We start from the raw sequence: 21,297 nt of genomic DNA on the forward strand, positions 1-21,297 counted from the left end.
TAAGATTTTAAAGAATATTTTGGATTTGGAGCATAAAAAAATAAAAAGTGAAAATGGTTGCAAGCAGCTGAGGGGGGAGGGGAGGCCTTATTTCTGATGTTAAAAAACCAGTAAGAATCATTTTGTTCAGTTCCTTTATATTTTTCTTATATTCAGAAATGTTCAAGCTACCAATCCCACACCAACTTCAGTAAAATAGAATGCATTTTGCAAGCAAAACTATCCATAAATTGAAAATTTTTTCACAAAAACGGGGGGGGCGTGCATTATATCCGCAAAATAAACCAATAAGATTTACTTTTTTCATTTCAATTTTCATATCATTGTGTGCAGAAATGTTCAGACTACTTTCCAAGTGAAAAAAGCTTTCAAAAAGACCAAACATAAGCACTGCAAATGAAGAGTTTTCGGTCCGGGTCAGGGTGACCCAGGAACATAAGATTTGTAACTTTTTTTGCCCAGCAAAAACTAAGCCCCCCACCCCCCCAAAAAAATTCTCATAGAGAGAACCCCTGAAATGATGAACCAGCATGAAATTTCAAGTTTCAGATATGCAGGGAAAATTTTTTACAGGGACTCAAACTTGGCTTCGGGTCGCATACGACCCGAACAGAACAGCAGGGTAGCTTATGAAAGGTAAGGCTGGCGGTTGGGTGGGGCCTTGTAGCTTTTCTCCATCGGCTGCCTGCCTTTCCCGTTTTCAACTCCTGGGAGTCTCCCCTTAATTCAAAACAAAACTCCTTTGGGAGACTGGCTGGAACCATGCCTCTCCGATGAGGGTCCTTGGAAGGGGCTTCTGTAGGACTAACCCACCCAGCAGCGATTCCTGCATCCACACTGGTGGGTTTTTTTTCTAGCTTTCTGCCCAAGAAGGAAACCACAAGGAGAAATCTAAAGAGGATTTATGGGTGGATTTGAAGGACTTGATGTAAAAAAAATTGGCCCATTGTCCCTTCTCCTGGATGGAAAATGAATTTGTATTGGGAATTGGCTGGGACTCCCTTTTGGAAGCTGATGTGCCGAGTTCCCTTACTTGCTTTTAAAAAATGGACGTTATGTAATTGGTTTTTCAAAATTCAAAGAATCGGTTTCTAACTTTGAAAGAAACCTCTCTCTTATATGCTCACATATATTACAGATGTATTGTTTTTTAATGTTAATACAGCTGTATTGTTACGACATAAATGTTATTTATTTACTTACATACCTACTTGCTTATTTATTTACTTATTTATTTATATTTCTGTGCCACTCAACCCCCTCACAACAAAAATTGTGTTATCATTTGTGCTACCCTGTACTTCTTCGTTTGTAATATTTACTGCTACGCCATCATTGCCTTTGGCTTAAATGCATCCACCTGACATTAAGACGAATATGAAAACCCTTAAACTTATGTTGTCTTCCATACGTGGAGTGGACTCCGTAGCCACCCAGGTCATCAAGCCTGGCTTTGTTTTCACTCTGGTTATTTGCTTTGAATGAGCCTGGGCTGCAACTTGTAGCGAATGGATTGTAATTTATTTATTTATTTTATTTATTTATTAGATTTGTATGCCGCTCCTTTCCGTAGACTCAGGGTGGCTAACAGCAGCAAAAAGACAATATGAACAAATCTAATATTAAAAGTAATGTAAAAAAAACACCCCAATTTATGAAACGTATCATACATACAGACATACCATGCATAAATTTTATAAGCCTAGGGGGAAGGGAATATCTCAATTCCCCTATGCCTGATGACAAAGGTGGCTTTTAAGGAGCTTACGAAAGGCAAGGAGGGTGGGGGCAACTCTGATATCTGGGGGATTTAGTTCCAGAAGGTAGGGGCCGCCACAGAGAAGGCTCTTCTCCTGGGTCCCGCCAAACGACATTGTTTAATTGACGGGACCCGGAGAAGGCGAACTTTGTGGGACCTAACCGGTCACTGGGATTCGTGCGGCAGAAGACGGTCCCGGAGATATTCTGGTCCGATGCCATGAAGGGCTTTATAGGTCATAACCAACACTTTCCCCTATTGCTGTGGATCCATTCGTCCCTTCTGAATGAAGCCTCTTTGCGTTAGTGCAACCAGATGGGTGTGTGGGGGGAGGCTGACTCCCCAAGGGAAAAAAGAAAGAAAGATTTGTAGCTTGTAGCCCAACCAGGATTCTCTCTATCAAAGCTTTTCAGTTGCTTGATGACAGGCTAAAAAGTCAGGAGGGCTCGCACTGCATCCAACACACTTTCTGACCTCCTAGATTTGTGGTTGCGTTCCTTTTCCAGGTGCCACTGAATTTATCCTCGGCTGTGACTACCTTCTTTAAGGCTAACGAGAGGGTCTCGCGTTGCTTTGCTAAAAAAGTTATCACAGTGGGACTGGGCGGCATAGAAGTCGAAATAAAACCATAAATAAACCGGTTCCTTTTCTCTTCCTCCTAGGCATCTCCGTAGCGAAGAAGACACACACATGTGAGTAAGCCTCTCCTTCTCCTCATCCTATTGACTTTGCCGGGGAGGGGGACATCTAATGAAGTTGGCTGCCTTGAGTTGAGACACCCCCTCCCCAAATCAACCAATGGAGGGGAGGCCGAACAGGGGAAGGAAGGGTGGTTGTAAAACCGATGGTGCCACACAGGGGATCCCAAGCTTGGAAAAAAATAGGAAAGGGCGAGGTGAGGGCAGATTCAGGCCTTGGTGATGGAGTCTTCTTCTTGAAGTAGTCTCTCTTAAACTCAGGCCACCAGACGTCCCGCTTTTCGTGGGACAGCCCCACTTTTGAGCAAGATGAAGTTCCAATCTGGGCAATCTTATTTTAGAATAGAATAGAATAGAATTTTACTGGCCAAGTGTGATTGGACACACAAGGAATTTGTCTTGGTGCAGATGCTCTCAGCGTACATAAAATAAAATATACATTTGTCAAGAATCATGTGGTACGACACTTAATGATTGTCATAGGGGTCAAATAAGCAATGAAGAAGCAATATTAATAAAAATCTTAGGATATAAGGATCAAGTTACAGTCATACAGTCAACATGGGAGGAAATGGGTGATAGGAATGATGAGAAAAACTAGTAGAATAGAAGTGCAGATTTAGTAGAAAGTCTGACAGTGTTGAGGGAATTCTTTGTTTAGCAGAGTGATGGCGTTCAGAAAAAAACTGTTCTTGTGTCTAGTTGTCTTGGTGTGCAGTGCTCTGTAGCGACGTTTTGAGAGTGGGAGTTGAAACAGTTTGTGTCCAGGATGTGAGGGGTCAGTAAATATTTTCACCGCCCTCTTTTTGACTCGTGCAGTATACAGGTCCTCAATGGAAGGCAGGTTGGCAGCAATTGCTTTTTCTGCAGTTCTGATTTTAAACAGAATTTTGTCTTGACTGGTGGGAGTGGAACGCAAAGGCCAGGAGATTTAAGGACTCGAAACAGCTAGTTAGCAACTGAGTCAGGCTGGATAAATGCTTTCCCAAGGGAGGGAAAGTGATTTTTTTTTAAATATTTTTTTTTTAAAAAAATCCTTGGCTTCTGGAATTGTATTCCATTGTTCGTATCTGCTGCAACTTCATCTTTCCCCTGCCCGAAGGCTTTTTCAGTCGATTGCTTTATTCTTCTAAAGTGAGTTTGCTTTTAGAAACCAGGTGACGCTTGCTCTTCACTGCAGGAAGCACGAACATCCTTAAATAATCTTCTAGTCCTCATGATTATTCCACAGAGAAGCTTGGAAACACGAGGGCAAGTTCAGGCTTCTGAGGGTGCGAATAAAGTTAAAGGGAGATTTTCTTTTGGGCTTCCCCCCCCCTCCACCCTGGCGTTCTATCTTTGCAGGGTTATCAAAATGGGGGGGGGTCTTTCCTTGCTTCCCATGGACACAGCCCCCTCCAACCCAAGTGTCGAGCCGGTGCAGAAATTGCTGATAACTGAACGGCTCGCCACACTATCTCTAGAAGGCCTGATGTTAATGGGAACTTGGGAGGGGGGATTTTCATGATGCAGGCACAAAGCATCCTTTCAAGGGGTTCAAGGCCAGCCTATGCCTACCCACCTGGGTGGAAGTGGAGGGAGGACTGGCCACGCTGGTACAATCTGAGTGGGCAATGTGACAAGTTTGTGGGGGGTGGGACAAGGGATGTGAACTTTCAACTGGGTGTATATATGTGCAGTTTCCTTCTCTTTTTCTTTTCTTTCTCTTTTCTTCTTCTTCTTCTCTTTCCTCTTCTCTCCTTTAGTTCTCCTTCTTTACTTTTTCTTTTTTCTTTTATTAATGTGTTGTACTGTTCTCTCCTTTCTATTCAATTAAGACATCAACTACTTATTATGATGGAGGTTCAATGCAAAAACTATATATTTGTACTTGTTTTTATATCCCCCGTGCTCAAATTTCTCTTTTGTGATTTGTACTTGTAGACACCCATATATACTGCTCAAAAAAATAAAGGGACACGTCCTAGATCTGAATGAATGAAATATCCTCATGGAATGCTTTGTTCTGTACAAAGTGGAATGTGCTGCTGACAACATCTGAAATTGATTGTCGATCAGTGTTTCTTCCTAAGTGGACAGTTTGATTTCACAGAAGTTGGATTGACTTGGAGTTATATTGTGTTGTTTAAGGATTCCCTTTATTTTTTGGAGCTGTGTATATTGTGGTGGTGTTCTTTCTTCAATAAAAAAAATAAGAAATTTCCCAAGGAAGACCTACAACCCCTTCCTAGGCAGATAACAACGCCCAGCTCCCATTTTGCCATCGGAGTGTGAAGTCAAGGTGCATTTGGATTCACACACACACACACACACACACACACATGGGGGAGAGGGAGAGGGGGGAGAGACTTCCCTCCCGAACTGTGAACTTCCCCAAATAACTCTTTCGGGGTGGGGGCTGCTGTTGGCACCCGAGGCCCCCAGGGAAAAGGGGGAGGCTGAATCCTGTCCCCCGAGGCCAGAGACAGCGCTGGTGGTCCCTGGTGTGTTTCTGCCTAATAGCCTAGCCGGGCAGCCCGGGGGTCCCTCGGGGGCCTTCCCTGCAAGAGCTCTCCCTCTCGTGGCTCCGGTGGCTTATTAAAAATGATTTTATAATGAAGTTGCCTCAAATAGCAGCAAGCCCCTGCTTTGTCCTTGAAGCACTCTTGGCCCTGCTCAGGCAACGCGTCCTCCTCGGCTCGCTTTTTCTTTTCTTTGGTTTAAACTTCCTTTCTTTCTTTTAACCCACTGCTAGATGACGATTGATTCTTCTCTCTACCCCCCCCCTCCCCAATGGGAGGGCAGGAACACCTGTTCCCCACCAGCTGCTTGGAACCCTCCAAATTCCTCAAGCAGCCATTAACGGAGAGACGGGGCCATTTGTTTTCCGTACGGTAGTTGCCCATCCATCAGGTTGATATTCTCTCTGACTGACAAGGAAGGTTCTCCTTTCCAGCTCCGATGGGAGACGGGCCTTGATGATCGATGGGTGGAGGAGAGGTTGGACCCGTGTTTCTCAACCTTGCCAACTTGAAGACGGGTGGACTTCAAACCCATCGTTCATCTCCATCATCGGCTCGGGGAATTCTGGGAAATGAACTCCACCCAACTTCAAGTTTGCTGAGGTTGAGAAATATTGGGTTCAATTTATTCCTTGTAGCGTGGTGTTGTGTCTCCTCCTGTTCAGTTTGGGGATTTTTCAGATTCTGATTCAGAAAGTGGCTATGAATGAGTGGCAGGGCCTGATTTAGAGGCAGAAGAAGAAGTAGGAGACCAACCACAGGACGTTTCTATGGGTTCAGACTCAAGTGAAGGAGAAGCAGATGCTAGATGGGTAAATCCTTATTTCAGGCCCTCGCAGAGGCGAAGAGAGCAAGTGTCAGGGAAGAAATATTAAGGAGAGGAACGAGTTAATTAATTAAGTAATTAATTCATCACGTCCGTTTGTCAGCGGAAGAGAAGGGTTGAGTCATCAATCTGCCGTTAAGAAATATGGAGGTTTTTTCAAGCAGCTCCGAATGTAAGCTATGCCTTGTGTGCTTTTAATTGCAGTTTTTATGACTCTGGGCTAACTCTGACTAGCCATAAATTTATTTTATTTTTATTTTATTTATTGGATTTATATCTTAGAATGACTTGTGGAATGTTTTAATGATTTTGATGTTGCCTTGCATACCGTTTAAGAGATTAGCGCTGCATGCTGAGATGATTCAGTGTGGAACAAAGGAAAGAAGAATAAAGATGATGTGGTGTTTTACAAATATATGCATTTAGCAACCCTTTATTCCAATTATCAGTGGCCTTAGACAGAGACCAGAACACTCATCATATATCGTCACTTTATAATATGTAAACAGATATTTTGCTCTTGAGTTAAAATAGTATATACAAGAAACAGCCCCGATCTGGTGGTGGGGTGTAAATGTTTGTCTGGTGGTGGGCACTACTCACAGAGCACCTATTTTATGTTGTGTGTGTGTTTATATTTTTAAAAAAATAATTTTTAAAAAGAGAAATATTGGGTTCAACGGCTTACTTCCTGGAGTCATGGATGCTCCATGACTAAACATAAACAACCCTTGGCCTGGGGCCGTCGGTCCGGGGCAGGCTTCCTTCCGACCGTAAGATTTTATATCCTGTACTGAAGACCTAGAATGGAAATGAGCGGATCACTCCTCTAGACCAGTGTGTGTCTTAAGATGTGTGGACTTCAACTCCCAGAACTCTGAGAATGGAAGTCTACCCATCTTCAAGTTAGCGTGGTTGAAAAACCACGTGCCAAGTGCTTCTCAATTATTTTCTGTTATGCCCCTCCCTAGGAAGAAGTAAATGTTCCATGCCCCCCCATACTCTCCGCCAGGACGATTGTTTGCAATATTAAGCGATGTCTTAATTTCTTTGGCTTCTTGCTTTTGTCTGCTGCCAACATTTTTTAAAACAGTCAACATCTCGGTCCTTCTTCGTCTCCCACCATAGTCACAGTGAAGCCAAGCGCTACATACACTTCATCATATTTCCTTCTCTTAGCTTTCGGGAGACTTCCGTTTGTCTCATTATCTCCGTCTCTCTCCTCCTTTCTTTTCATCCCTGTTCAATATTTTTCCACGGTGTCTCTTAAGGGTTTGTCACCTGCACTTCGTGTCTCCTGCTCTGGGCTGTGTGCTTTTGTTCGGTGCAAAACTCCTCTACTCCCTGCTGCAAAAAAACCCCAAACCACATTCCCCAACGGCATGCCCCCCCTGGCATCACTCTGCACGCCCCCGGGGGCCTGCCCCACTATTTGAGAAGCACTGTGTTAGGCAGTTGGACAGAGCTAGGATTTTGGACAGGTCAACCTCTCTTCGACCAGTGGAGCGAACTCTCTCTTAGCATTTCTTGGATTCTGCATGGCTTGTTCAGGACCACGGTTCTCTCTTGGGGAGCTTGAAGGAATGAAACTGGTTCTGCCTCTGAGCTGAGAGAGAGGGTTGGTGAGAAGTAGGGTTTTTGTCCTTAATCTGTAAGGTCTCAATCCCCCCTCTCTCTGTCTGACAAAGGAGGCCGCCTGTCAGTGGACGAGGAAGCGCTGAGATGCCTTCAAGATGGAGTGGCTTGATTCTGGTGACCACCGTCTCTTTCCTTTTGGCAGCTCTTGGGAAAAGTCATTTCTTTATCTCTTAATGCTTCCCTTATCAAACTAGATCTGTCAGTGGAAGAGACGCCAGAAACTTTCCCCGGAACAAGGAGATAGATTTCCTGTCCCAGATCTTAACTACTTTCCGTCTTGCTGCATTCGAAACCTAGTTTGGACTCTCTTGCAAGAGACTCTTGAAATTGGAAATGGTAATTTGGGGGAGGTGATGGATGTATTGGCAGCAGCCGTCTTCTTCCTTGTTCGTGGGGCCTCATCGCCTGTTGGTTTTTTTAAAAACTCATTGTGCAAACAAGGTTAATGGATGAATGGATTAACCACTCCAAGCAGCTTCTCCAGGAGTGGGAATTATGTAAAGCCAATGCAGGGAATTTCCATTTGAGCCACTGACCTCAAACCATCATTGGGTTTTATAGGGAGAGCTCCAGGAAGGAAGAGTGGCCTGAAACGAGCCCCCCAAATAGAATAGAATAGAATAGAATTCTTTTATTGGCCAAGTGTGGTTGGATACCCAAAGAATTTGTCTTTGGTGCAAATGGTTTTTCTTCTATTGGGGGCCTTTCTGACCCTGTTAAGAGCTGCCTTGGTCATCTCCTTTCGTTTATGCAAGAACAAAGGGCTATTTGTCACTCAGGAATCCCGGCATCCTTATCATAGAAACGTAGAAGATTGACGGCAGAAAAAGACCTCCTGGTCCATCTTGTCTGCCTTATACTATTTCCTGTATTTTATCTCAGGGTGGATCTATGGTTATCCCAGGCATGTTTCAATTCAGTGACTATGGATTGACCAACCAAGTCTGCTGGAAGTTTGTTCCAAGCATCTACTACTCTTTCAGTCAAATAATATTTTCTCACGTTGCTTCTGATCTTTCCCTAACTAACCTCAGATTGTGCCCCCTTGTTCTTGGGTTCCCTTTCCTATTAAAAACACTTCCCTCCTGGACCTTATCTAACTCCTTAACATATTTAAATGTTTCGATCATGTCCCCCCCACCTTTCCCTTCTGTCCTCCAGACTCTACAGATGGAGTTCATGAAGTCTTTCCTGATACGTTTCATACTTAAGACCTTCCACCATTTTTGTAGCCCTTCTTTGGACCCGTTCAGTTTTATCAATATCTTTTTGTAGGTGAGGTCTCCAGAACTGGGCACAGTATTCAGGGTGACCTATTCTATTCTATTCTATTCTATTCTATTCTATTCTATGACAATGTGTATGGTGCATACAAACGCACATGTATCAATTTCACACATCATATTGTCAGCACATATTTTTTTTAAACCCCACAGTGGGGTCCCTGGATGGGCCTTGAAGCTTTAACCACCGCCACCCCCCTTTGAGAGCTCTTTGGGAAGTGGTTCTTCCTCTCCTGGCTGCAGAAACTGTAGTTAATGACAGCCGTCTACCAAGTGACAAGTTTAATGGTCCATAAAAATCCCAGCCCTTGGGGTGTCACTGGATGTTTATTGTTACACAAAGCCCAGGAGAAGATTTGTCACTTTCAGATTGAGGTGCCCCGAATGGGGTCTGCTCAGCGGAGGAGAAGAGCAACACCAGCAGCTTCAGAAAGGATCAGAGTGGCTCTCCAGAAGGTCTGGATCCACCTTGGAAGATCTGGGCTTCAGGATCCCCTGGGGGAGCCCCCCTCCCACCCCAGATGTCTTCAGTGCCCCAGAGACAAGGCAGGGGGCTCTCGGAAGCTGGTTCTTTTTTTCTTTCTTTCTTCTTTATATAAGTTTTTTTTCTCCAAATTGAAAACATACCTACATGACAACACCTATACCATCAATGTCCAACAATATTATAAACATGAAATCTCTTATATATAAAAATAATAATAAAATATCCAAAATCCTATTTCGATTCATCAATAACTTCTCCCTCCGTCTAAAAGAGAAAAGAAAAAAAAGAAAGCTTATAATAATAAAAAATATATAAAAAGGCTGAGATGTAACTTCAATAACTACTTTTAATCTAAAAATGTAATGTTACCATTCCAACAACCCTGTTCTTGTCTTAAATTCTATTTAAGACACGTGATTATTTAATGCGATCTCCCTTTCTCTTTTTGTCAACCAGGTCCCATCAATCATACTTCTCAATTTTATTACTTTTACATTGGGTTTATATTAATTATTTCATCTATTTTTATTTTCAACCCATTCACAAAATTTCCCCCAAATTTTATAAAATGCCACGTCTTCTTTATCTTTAATTTTCATTGTAAGTCTATTCATCTCTGCACAATCCGTCATCTTCCTTGCTACTTCTCTTCCTGTCGGTATTCTGTTCAGCTTCCAATTTTGTGCATATACAATTCTGGCAGCAGTCACCATATGTATAATTAAAGCTGGGTTTTGGTCATCCTTTATTTATTTATTGTTAGAGTTGAAAGGGACCACGAAGGCCATCGAGTTCAACCCCCTGCCCAAGCAGGAACCCTATAGTACGCCAGTCAAGTGGCAGTTCAATCTTCTCTTAAAAATGTCCAGAGTGTTGGAGTTCACAACTTTCTTGGACTTTCCTCCCATCTTCTAAATGCCAAAGCCACCAGTTGCTGCATCTTCCTTTGAAGGGCTGGCCTGCCAACCTCAGCTGTCCTTTGCCCCAGGTTTGGTCCCTTCTCCAGATACCGGCCAGACTTGTATTCAATTATCCCAGATGCCAACCGAGGAGATGGTTGGGAGCAGACCTCCCCAGAGCCCGGACTCGCCTGTTTAGCCCGTCAGAGTGGCTGCTTTCCATCCTCGGCATTGCCTCCATTCCTTTCCTCACCAGGAATGGCCTCCAGGGCAGATCCTCACCGCTCGCAATTTAGGGTGACGCTGGCAAACCACCCACGTAAGAAAGTCTCGGAGCCTTTTCATCTCTTAACTCGGGTGACCTCATTTTTCTCTAGCCTTTTTTGGGAGGGGGTGATCCATCAATTTTGGGGGGCAACTGGTGATTTTTTTATTACTTTGCAGAATTTAAATTGGTTTGGTTTGGTTAGCTTAGTTTAGCTTAGCTTAGGTTAACTTATCTTATCTTAGGTTATCTTATCTTATCTTAGCTTATCTTAGCTTAGCTTATCTTATCTTATCTTATCTTAGCTTATCTTAGCTTAGCTTAGTTTAGTTTAGCTTAGGTTATCTTAGGTTATCTTAGGTTATCTTATCTTATCTTATCTTAGCTTAGCTTAGCTTAGTTTAGCTTAGTTTAGCTGAGATTAGAATAGAATAGAATAGAATTTTATTGGCCAAGTGTGATTGGACACACAAGGAATTTGTCTTTGGTGCAGATGCTCTCAGTGGACATAAAAGAAAAGACACATTTGTCAAGAATCATGTGGTACAACACTTAATGATTGTCACAGGGGTCAAATAAGCAAAGAAGAAATAGTTGAGTTTAGTTGAGTTTAGTTGAGTTTAACTGACTTATATAGGACACAGGGCGGCTTACAACAATAAAATAATACAATGATGCAATATGGCCAGAATGCTTTGGGCAGTGTAGGATATTGCTTTGGCCAAATGATTTATTCAAAGGGGCTAAGTGGAGAGATTCCTATTTGATCTTCTACAGAGCTAAAGCCAACCCAAAATTAGGGAGAAACAGGGAGAGCCATTAATCAGATGAAGAGACCTGTTGTAAGACCCAAGGTCATTTTAATAGACCTTCCACCAGGCGCTAGTCCATAGGAATGCATGGGGGTGTGTGGGCATCTGGAGAGTTGCTGAACACGCTTTCCAGTGGTTTAGGATGGGCCTCCCTTTGTGCCTCACACATTATATAAACTAGCAAAACCAGAACAGAGAATGCAAAGCACCAGCAACGATGATTTATTCCCGGGCCTTGAGCCTACACACAAGGCGGCTTCCCATGGCTCTTCTTTCTACCTGCAAGATTTGAGTCCAGCCGATGGTCACCCCGGGGAAAAGGATTTGGACCCAGGTGCTGAATTGTCCACTGCTTCTCTCTTGGCAAAGACAGTGACAGGTGGTCAGATCGATCAGTAGTATTCAAATCCCCAAGCTGGACCCCGTGGGACATTTATTCAGTGATCCAGACTGAGACTCATATTAAAAACATAGAAACCTAGAAGATTGAAGGCAGAAAAAGACCTCCTGGTCCATCTCGTCTGCCCTTATACTATTTCTTGTATTTTATCTTAGGATGGATCTGTGTTTATCCCAGGCATGTTTACATTCAGTGACTGTGGATTGACCAACCACGTCTGCTGGGAGTTTGTTCCAAGCATCTACTCCTCTTTCAGTCAAATAATATTTTCTCATGTTAGATATTAGATTCTGATTCAGGACGGGGCACTGCTGGGCAATCCAGATGGAGCAAAATAATAATTCTATGAAGCTTATTTCCCCACCACATATTTCAGGTCAATCTGCCTTAGTTGGCACCATCTGCTGAACCCTAGGCTAACCGAAGGGCCCGATCCACCCCTCCCTGGAAAACAGCCTCTCCCATCACAGCTTGGAGCAGAAGTTGCCTCCAGAAGTTGTCAATGGCCCAACACTGGAGGTTTTTAAGCAGATGTTGGATAACCATCTGTCTGAAGTTGTGCAGGGTTTCCTGCCTAAGCAGTGGGTTGGACTAGAAGACCTCCAAGGTCCCTTCCAACTCTGTTGTTGTTGTTGTTGTTATCATCATCATCATTATTCATAAGCAGAGAGTGGTGGGAGCATCAGATGAAACTACATCGGGCTCCTTTTCTATGAAACCTACACCCATTTTATTTGTTTATTTTTATTTATTAAATTTGTATTTATTCATCATCTATCCATCCATCCATCCACTTACTTACTTGCTGTTTATATGCCGCCCACTTCAACAGGACTCAGGGTGGCAAACAATAAGAAATATAACAATAATAAATGACATAAAATACATAAAAAAACTAAGAACAGACATACACACAGTCATTCCTAGTATTATTTATTATTATTATTTATTAGATTTGTATGCCACACCTCTCCGTAGACTTGGGGTGGCCTGCCAGAAAAACCAGGTCTTAATGGCTTTCCAAAAGACTGGTAGGGTAGAGATAGTACGGATCACTGGAGGCAGCTGGTTCCAAAGGGTTGGAGCCACCACAGAGAAGGCCCTTCCCCGAAGTCCCGCCAGCTGACTCTATTTGGTGGATGGTACCTGGAGAAGGCCAACCCTGTGGGCCCTTACTAGTCACAGCAAGGTATAAGGCAGGAGGCGGTCCCATAAATAATCAGGGACTGAGCCATTTAGGGCTTTAAAGGTGATAACCAACATAATAATAACAATAATAATAACAACAACAACAACAACAACAACAGAGTTGGAAGGGGCCTCAGAGGTCTTCTAGTCCAACCCGGTGCTTAGGCAGGAAACCCTACACTACTTCAGACAAATGGTTAACCGACATCTGCTTAAAATCCTCCAGTGTTGGGGCATTCACAACTTCTGGAGGCAGGCAGTTCCACTGATCAACACTTTGAATTGTGTCCAGAGACCAACTGGTAACCAGTTCAGCTCACATAGTTTTGGAGTGATTCGGGCCTGCCTTGGTACACCCATTATTATTATTATTATTATTATTATTATTATTATTATTATTATTATTATTATTATTATTAATTTATTGGATTTGTATGCTGCCCCTCTCTGCAGACTCGGGGCAGCATACAAATTATTATTGCCTTTGCCGCTGCATTTTGCCCCATCTGCCCCCCTTTTTCCTCTGGCTTTTTCTTACAGACCCTCTTTAAAGTTGCTCAGACTTTCGCTCTCTCTCCAAATGTTCGTTTCTGCACATTTGGAAATTGCCTGGAAGAGCTTCTAGTCCCTTTCGTCTGGATTCCGGGACATTTGCTGGCTTCAGAACCCGGCTACTGGGGTGGGGTGGAGCAGGGGGAGAACCCTTTGGGGAGCTGGCATTCAGAGGGAGACATAAACCTCCCGCCAGTCACCGCACCAAGAAGCCCCAGACAGAGAGTCCCGCGAGCGAAATACAAGACTATGGAAACTCAGCTCCAGAAGAGAAGCCACCATGTCAGGATTGGATTCCGGCGCTGGGCACACCCTCCTCTGGCGATGCCCTCCCCAAAATAGATGCACTCGCTTATGTAAACTTGGCAAGAGGCGCTTGGTAAACATGCACCGACTTACTCATGCTGGCTGCATGAAGCATAGCTGCACATAAGGCTGGAATTTTCAGGGTTTTTCCCCTCCTCTCTTGGTTTAAAGGGGAAACTTAAATAGCCACAGCATTTTTCTCTGTCTCACCATCTGAGACCGCAGAAGGAAAACCTGGTGCAGGTTGGAGGCTATCGGGACGCAGCCGGGCACCTGGAACAAGGGCTGGAGTGTGTTTTTCTTCGTCTGTGGAAAAGTTCTGGCATCAGTTCCCAGGGCTACGGCTAAACGTGGAGATGGATGTCCCCCTTCTTCATGGATTTGGTCTAGAAGACCACAACGCCAGTGGAAACATTTTCTCACAAAGGGCTTTCTAAGATGCCCAAAAACACCTCTACAAGCATCTCAACCCAACAATTAAAAACTTATCAACAAGTAATTTTTTTAAAAAAAGAAACACTTCACCTTGGTTATTTCATCATGGATTATAATATGAATAGGACACCAGAATCATTTCTGATTTTATCTCTTGGCCAAAAGCATCTTGTTCTTGGGGGGAAACACCTGCATTTAGAGCCCACCTGAAAGATAAGGAGAAGGAAACATCTGCCTTTTGATGGACGTCAGCTGGAATTTGGGTGCAAGAAATGATTGCAATTCTTCTTCTTCTTCTTCTTCTTCTTCTTCTTCTTCTTCTTCTTCTTCTTCTTCTTCTTCTTTCGCCTTCTTCTCTTTCTTCTCCCCTCCAACTTCTCCTCTTCCTCTTTTTCCCCTGCCCCTTCTTCTTCCCCTTCTTCTACCCTTTCCCCTTCCCCTTCTTCTCTGGTCTATCATTTTCTGCCTGGCAGGAAAGCTGTTGGAGCTGGCTTTTCAATTAAACATAGTTAAATCTGCCTGGAATTGGTGAAGAAGTAGTGATTCTTTCTGTTTAAAAAATGCATATATCTTTACATCTATTGTTTGGCAGTCAGGCCGTCTCTTTGATTGTCAAAGGAAACCACACACATCAAGAAGGCTCGGTCTCTTCCTCCCTCCCTCCCTCCCTCTCTCTGTGTGTATAAAACACAAAGTGTTGTTTCTGCCTTGGGTTCCTCTGCCCCGAAGACTGCCACTGTGGGGGTCCTGCTGGGGAGGGTGGGCCAGAAACGTCCCCTTGGCTTCCCACCCTGTGTGGGCAAGGACCAGCCCTTCTCCTGCTGCATTTCACCCCTGCATTTGGGGGCCACCCACAGGCAGGCATCGCCTGGCATCTCAGCCTCCGCAAAGTCAGGAGCCCAAAGGAAGTGGCTTTCCGATCTGCCGAGGAGGCTGGGAAGGCGTTGCTCGCGAAAACAGCGGGTGCACAAGGACACCAGACAAGTTCAGCGTCAACAAGTTATTTTTTTGCACAATTTCTCATCTCTGAACAAGAGAGTTCAACATGACGCAGATGGTACGGAGGATTTCCTGGGGCTTCTACTTGTCCCCCTGTTGCCGTGTTCCTGCCTCTTTTCTCGGCCCAGGTTGGCCATTCATAAGAGATGCTCTTGATCACCTAGAACAGCGTTTCCCAACCTTGGCAACTTGAAGATATTTGGACTTCAACTCCCAGAATTCAAGTTGAAGTCCAAGTATCTTCAAATTGCCACGGTTGGGAAACACTGACCTAGAAGGAGACCCTTGGCAGGTCAAGGCAGGTCCCCCTTCGGAAGGAGCCTCCAACCTTGGCAACTTTTCAGACTTCTGGACTTCAACTCCCAGAATTCTTTCGTCCTTTGGGAGATGGCTGGCTGGGGGATTCTGGGAATTGAAGTCCACCAGTCTTAAAGGTTGCCAAGGTTGGAGATCCCTGCTCTAAGAGTGTCGTGACTTTAGCAAGAGAAGCCTTGGAGCCCAATGGAAAAGCAGTCCTCTTCAATGGCTTCTTCTTCTATTATTATTATTATTATTATTATTATTATTATTATTATCATCATCATCATCATCATCATTATCATCATTATCAATAGAGTGTATTATTTTTCAGTCTCCTTTGCAAAAGCAATAATACAATAATACAATAAATACAATAATTGATTCTGCATTGTTCCATCGTTGCATCTTCTTTTTGAGCTACCTCCTCACTTTTTATATATTTGGACATATTGTACAGATATTATATTATTACAATAGCTAAAATACTTATACATTTCTATAGATATGTTTACATGTCATGCTTCTATTTTAACTCTTTATTTTTACTTTTGTTTGTCTATGCTCGACCCAATGGTCCCATCTCTTCCATATTTCAACATACTCTGAGTCTTTCTGGCTTTGCAAGTCCATTGTTAGCCTACCCATCTCAGCACATTCATAAATTTTGCTAATTATTGTGCTTTCTGGGGGGGGGGGTGTTCTGGAATCTTTCCAAAATTGGGCAGAGGTGATCCTAGCAATGGCTTCCTCTCCCTTCTTTGGCAAGGCAGCTGCTTTAATGAGACGGAGGTTTTGCTTCGTTTGAGCTAACGTGGCATCATTTTAAAGATATATATCGAAGGACTCTAATCCCGGCCCTTGGTTGCTCTTCAAAATGGCCCAGGGCTCAAGATGGTTGTGTTCAGTAGGAGCTCGTCCTTGGGCCTGTTCTGTCTGGGTCACTCCAGAAGCCAATACCAACCCAAAAAGAGAAGCCAGACACACTGGTAAAAGGCAAAGGCAGTTTTATAAAATTCAAGAAAAACACAGGTAACAGAAAATGTCCTTACAAACAGGAAAATGCTGTATCTTCAGATATATCCACGAAGACAAAAGTCCATGCAGCAATACAGGATTCTTGCTGCCAATAGGAGGCTGTAGATAGCAGACCTACACCTCCCACGGGTCTTCCAAAGCTGCTGGGCCACAAGCCAGGAACAGAGACACCGAGAAACAAGACAGGATAACGCAACTCCAAACTGATAACACTCCTCATGGCTTCAAGGGCTTGCCTGCCTTTTAAACCCTGCTAAGGAGGACCACACCCAAACCCAGCTGTTCCTAATTCAGTGCTGATAATACTTCTTTAATTGCTCCTTTCTTTGATCTGAACGTCTCTGTCGCATGTCAATGACGGCTTGAGCGTCATCACCTAAGGACTCCAAACTACTGGCTGGGGAGAGCCCCCCCCCCCGGGGCTCTCATGCTGTTCTCCTTCGTCCCATTCCTGATTTTCCTCTCCCCCGTCCGACTGTTCAGCCCCCTCCTCTTCGCTGTCATCCTCCTCTGGGCATGGAGCCAGCAGAGACACAGCCGGTCCCTGAGCAGCCTCAGGCTGAACCACAACAGGGCCCAGCCGCTTTGAGGGAAGAATTCAATCTCTGCTCCCATCAGGAGACATTTGCAGAAGACTCCTAAGGGCTATTTTCCTTTTGGAGGGCTATTCGGTCGGCCGAGGGGACCTGAAGTGGGGCTCCCAGGAACGGCCACCCCATGAGCTTCCTAGGCCTTTGTTTTGTCTACGATGTGCAAATAGGTCCCTCTGTTTTGATGTCCTGTTTAGCCTTTGCCTACCCTGAGCATCTGTCCTCATGTGCAACAGGCATATTTATGGCTCTGATGCATGCCAGTCTTAATTGCACAGCCCCACCCACTTAATTTGAAGTCATTCTGGAGGTTGGCAACACACACACACACGCACACACACAAAACACACCCTTCCAGGCAGCTTCACCCACTCTCTTTCTTCACTTACATAACAGGTTCCCAGGCTCGGCTCAGCAGCGCAAGGCGTGTCTTTTATTCTCAGTTTTATTCATCGACAAAAAGATATTGATAACATTGAATGGGTCCAAAGACAGGCGACAAAAATGGTGGAAGGTCTCAAGCATAAAACGTATCAGGAAAGACTCCATGAACTCAATCTGTAGAGTCTGGAGGACAGAAGGAAAAGGGGGGACATGATGGAAACATTTAAATATGTTAAAGGGTTAAATAAGGTTCAGGAGGGAAGTGTTTTTCATAGGAAAGTGAACACAAGAACAAGGGGACACAATCTGAAGTTAGTTGGGGGGAAGATCAAAAGCAACATGAGAAAATATTATTTCACTGAAAGAGTAGTAGATCCTTGGAACAAACTTCCAGCGGACGTGGTAGGTAAATCCACAGTAACTGAATGTAAACATGCCTGGGATAAACATAGATCCATCCTAAGATAAAATATAGGAAATAGTAGAAGGGCAGACCAGATGGACCAGGAGGTCCTTTTCTGCCATCAATCTTCTATGGTTCTATGGTTCTATGTTCCTATGAATGAGGAAGGAAGGAAAGAAGGAAAGAAAGAGAAGGAAGGAAAGAAGGGAAGGGAAGAAGGAAGGAAGGAAGGAAGGAAGAATCCATAGTCACTGAATGTAAACATGCCTGGGATAAACATAGATCCACAGAGACTGGCACCAACCAAACTGGTTCCGAGATATGATCGTGATGTCACCTGCAGGTACCTACCGGTTTGGGAGGAACCCACCTCTGATTGGAGGGAATCTGATTTAGAAAGGCTGTTCTGAGTGTGCGCTCTCTCTCTCTCTCTCTCTTCCTCTCTCTCTTTCTGTGTTTCTCTTTCTCTCTCTTCCTCTCTCTCTTTCTGTGTTTCTCTCTTTCTCTCTCTCTCTTTCTCTCTCTCGTTCTCTTCCTTTCTTTCTCTTTCTCTTTCTTTCCCTTTTTCTTTCTCTTTCTATTTCTCTCTCTCTCTTTCTCTCTCTCTTTCACTCTCTCTTATTCTCTTCCTCTCTTTCTCTCTTTCCTTCTCTCTCTCTTTCTCTCTCTCTTCCTCTCTTTCTCTTCCTCTCTTTCTCTTCCTCTTTCTCTCTCTCTGTTTCTCTCTCTCTCCCCTCCATTCTATCTCTCTCCATTCATCTGATCTACCTTCCGCGTCTAACCTTCATGACTGATGGCTCTTGGTCCATTGACCGATTCCACAACCAAGCAGCTAATGGGGCTCTTCACTTTTGTGAGCCGAGATTTTCCTTCTCACAATTCCTCCGAAAGCCAGAAGCCACCGAGACCACAGATTGCCCAAGTGTTGTTACGTGTTCCTTGCTAAATGGTGTCATCCCGCTCCGGGTACAGAATGTTCCAGTTCTTTGGCTGGATCCCTGTGGAAAACCTCTTTGCTGGATCCTGCTTTTCAACCCGACCCTCATATTTCACGGCAGGAAACATGTCATAATTTTTCACTCAGGTTTGACAACTGTCAAGCCTTTGAGTAGCCTCCTCGACAGGGATGTGAAACTGAGCTGAAACCGTTGAGAACCAAGTCTCGGTGTGACACACAGGGTTGAAAACCTTTGGCTACTAGTGGAAGATGGAAGCTAACAGGTCTCCAGCCACAACACAATACAAAGATTGTGCAATTAAGAATATCTGGACGTCCACAGGCTTGGAAGCCCATTTCCCTAAACTGAGATGATTATTATTATTATTATTATTATTATTATTATTATTATTTATTGGATTTGTATGCCGCCCCTCTCCGGAGACTCGGGGCGGCTAACAGCAATAATAAGACAATGTACAGTAATAATCCAATACTAAAAATGATTAAAAAACCCATTAATATAAAAAACCAAACATACATACAGACATACCATGCATAAAATTGTAACGGCCTAGGGGGAAAGGGAATCTCAGTTCCCCCATGCCTGGTGGCAGAGGTGGGTTTTAAGTAGCTTACGAAAGGCAAGGAGGGTGGGGGCAATTCTAATCTCTGGGGGGAGTTGGTTCCAGAGGGCCGGGGCCGCCACAGAGAAGGCTCTTCCCCTGGGTCCCGCCAAGCGGCATTGTTTAGTTGACGGGACCCAGAGAAGACCCACTCTGTGGAACCTAACTGAGATCCTTCCAGATAACCCCAGTCCTAATCCCAATAAACCACAATGCTCTGGCCCTTGTGGTCCTAGCAATAGCAATAGCGTTTAGACTTATATACCGCTTCACAGTGCTTCACAGCCCTCTCTAAGCGGTTTACAGAGAGTTAGCATATATTGCCCTCAACAACCTCAGAAGGATGGAAGGCTGAGTCAACCTTGAGCCTACTGAGATTCGATCTGCCAAACTTCTGGCAGCCGGTGATCAGCAGAAGGAGCTTTCAGTCCTGCACTCTAACCACTGCACCACCAAGGCTCTAATTCTTCTAATTAGGAAATAAAACTGTAGAGAACGTAAGGGTCTCTGAAGCTGAGAAGATGAAGTTGGAAGTTGAAGTCTACTCACCTTCAAGCAGCCAAGGCCGAGCAACCCTTCCATCTTCCTTTCACCCATTCCGCCCAACCACCCATCTTGACCCCTTGAATATCCTTCCAGAGAACCCTGCAAGACAGTGATGGCGAACCTATGGCACGGGTGCCACAGGTGGCACATGGAGCCATATCTGCTGGCACGCAAGCCGTTGCCCTAGCTCAGCTCCAACATGCGCGTGTGTGCCGACCAGCTGATTTTGGCTTGCACAGAGGCTCTGGGAGGGCGTTTTGGGCTTCCAGAGAGCCTCCAGGGGGACGGAGGAGGGTGTTTTCAACCTCCCTGGCTCCAGGGAAGCCTTTGGAGCCTAGAGAGGGTGAAACATGAGCCTACTGGGCCCACCAGAAGTTGGGAAACAGGCCATTTCCGGCCTCCACGGGGCAGGAAAAGCTGTTTTTGCCCTCCCAAGGCATTGAATTATTGGTGTGGGCATTTGTGCATGCATGATTTTATTTGTTTGTTTGTTTGATTGATTGATTGATAGCACATGCCCATGCTCCTTCGGCACCCAAGGGAAAAAAGGATCGCCATCACTTCTGTAAGAGAAGAGGGACCCTTCACCGGACCCAAAGCTAAGCAGCTGCCACTGGTCAGAGCATGACAGCATTGACGAATGCCATTCAGTAAACGCAGGCTGCGAATGTAAGCAGTAAACCCATTATTGACATGTAGTGTGGTTGACAGAAATGTCGATAGCAATCAAGAGAGCATTCCATAACACAGGGATACATAAGACATAGATTATTTTGCCTGGATGGATGGATGGAAGGGCTCCGTATCACCTTGCTAACCAAACCACTCTCTCTCTCTTTCTTTTTTTGGCGAGCTGCAGAACTTCACATAAATGGAAATAAATCAATACCTCTGAATGGCTCTGCCAGGATGGTTCACAGGAACAGCCCAAGACGCATTCAGACCGGCTCTTTGTCTGGCTTGCGCCGTGTGTTCACTTGCATAAATGAATCAAAGCCAATTATGCTCAGCAGGATGCGCGAATCCCGTCTTTGCTTCCGTCCGCAGTTGTGTGTTAAGTGAGAGCCGCCCATGTTTGTTCTCCTCCTTTTATTAATTTTTAGTTAATAGCAGAGTTAGTGGTGGTTATCGCTTTTCTTTAAATCATCCCTGCATGGCGCATGCATTCTCATTCGCCATCGGTCTGTCTGATGTTCTTGCACATGGGCCCTGATCTGCTCTCTTCCCTTCCAATGCTCGTTGTTCCCAGCTACTCTTTTTCTTTCTTTCTTCCTTCCTTCCTTCCTTCCTTCCTTCCTTCCTTCCTTCCTTCCTTGGATGGATGAATGGATGGATGGATGGACAAAGGAAGATACGATACATGCAAAGAAAAAGAGACTGGTTTTAGAGCAGGGTCTCTGCTTAATGGTTTTTGAATACTCCAGGCCC

At 44.4% G+C, this 21,297-nt stretch overlaps 1 protein-coding gene across 3 annotated transcripts in view; it reads left to right on the top strand.

Annotated features, from left to right (window-relative positions):
* Nucleotides 1-772: 772 nt before the first annotated feature.
* The window catches only part of RORA (RAR related orphan receptor A), a 69,294-nt gene continuing 48,769 nt past the window's right edge, over nt 773-21,297 (top strand). For all 3 annotated transcript variants that reach the window (XM_070762176.1, XM_070762178.1, XM_070762179.1), the window contains exons 1-2: nt 773-840; nt 2,422-2,451. In XM_070762176.1, the coding sequence (XP_070618277.1) occupies nt 774-840; nt 2,422-2,451 (97 nt within the window). In that variant the 5' untranslated portion in view covers nt 773. The remainder of the gene's footprint in view (nt 841-2,421; nt 2,452-21,297) is intronic.

The sequence above is a fragment of the Erythrolamprus reginae genome, chromosome 10 (genome assembly GCF_031021105.1).
Source record: "Erythrolamprus reginae isolate rEryReg1 chromosome 10, rEryReg1.hap1, whole genome shotgun sequence".
NCBI lineage: Eukaryota > Metazoa > Chordata > Lepidosauria > Squamata > Dipsadidae > Erythrolamprus > Erythrolamprus reginae.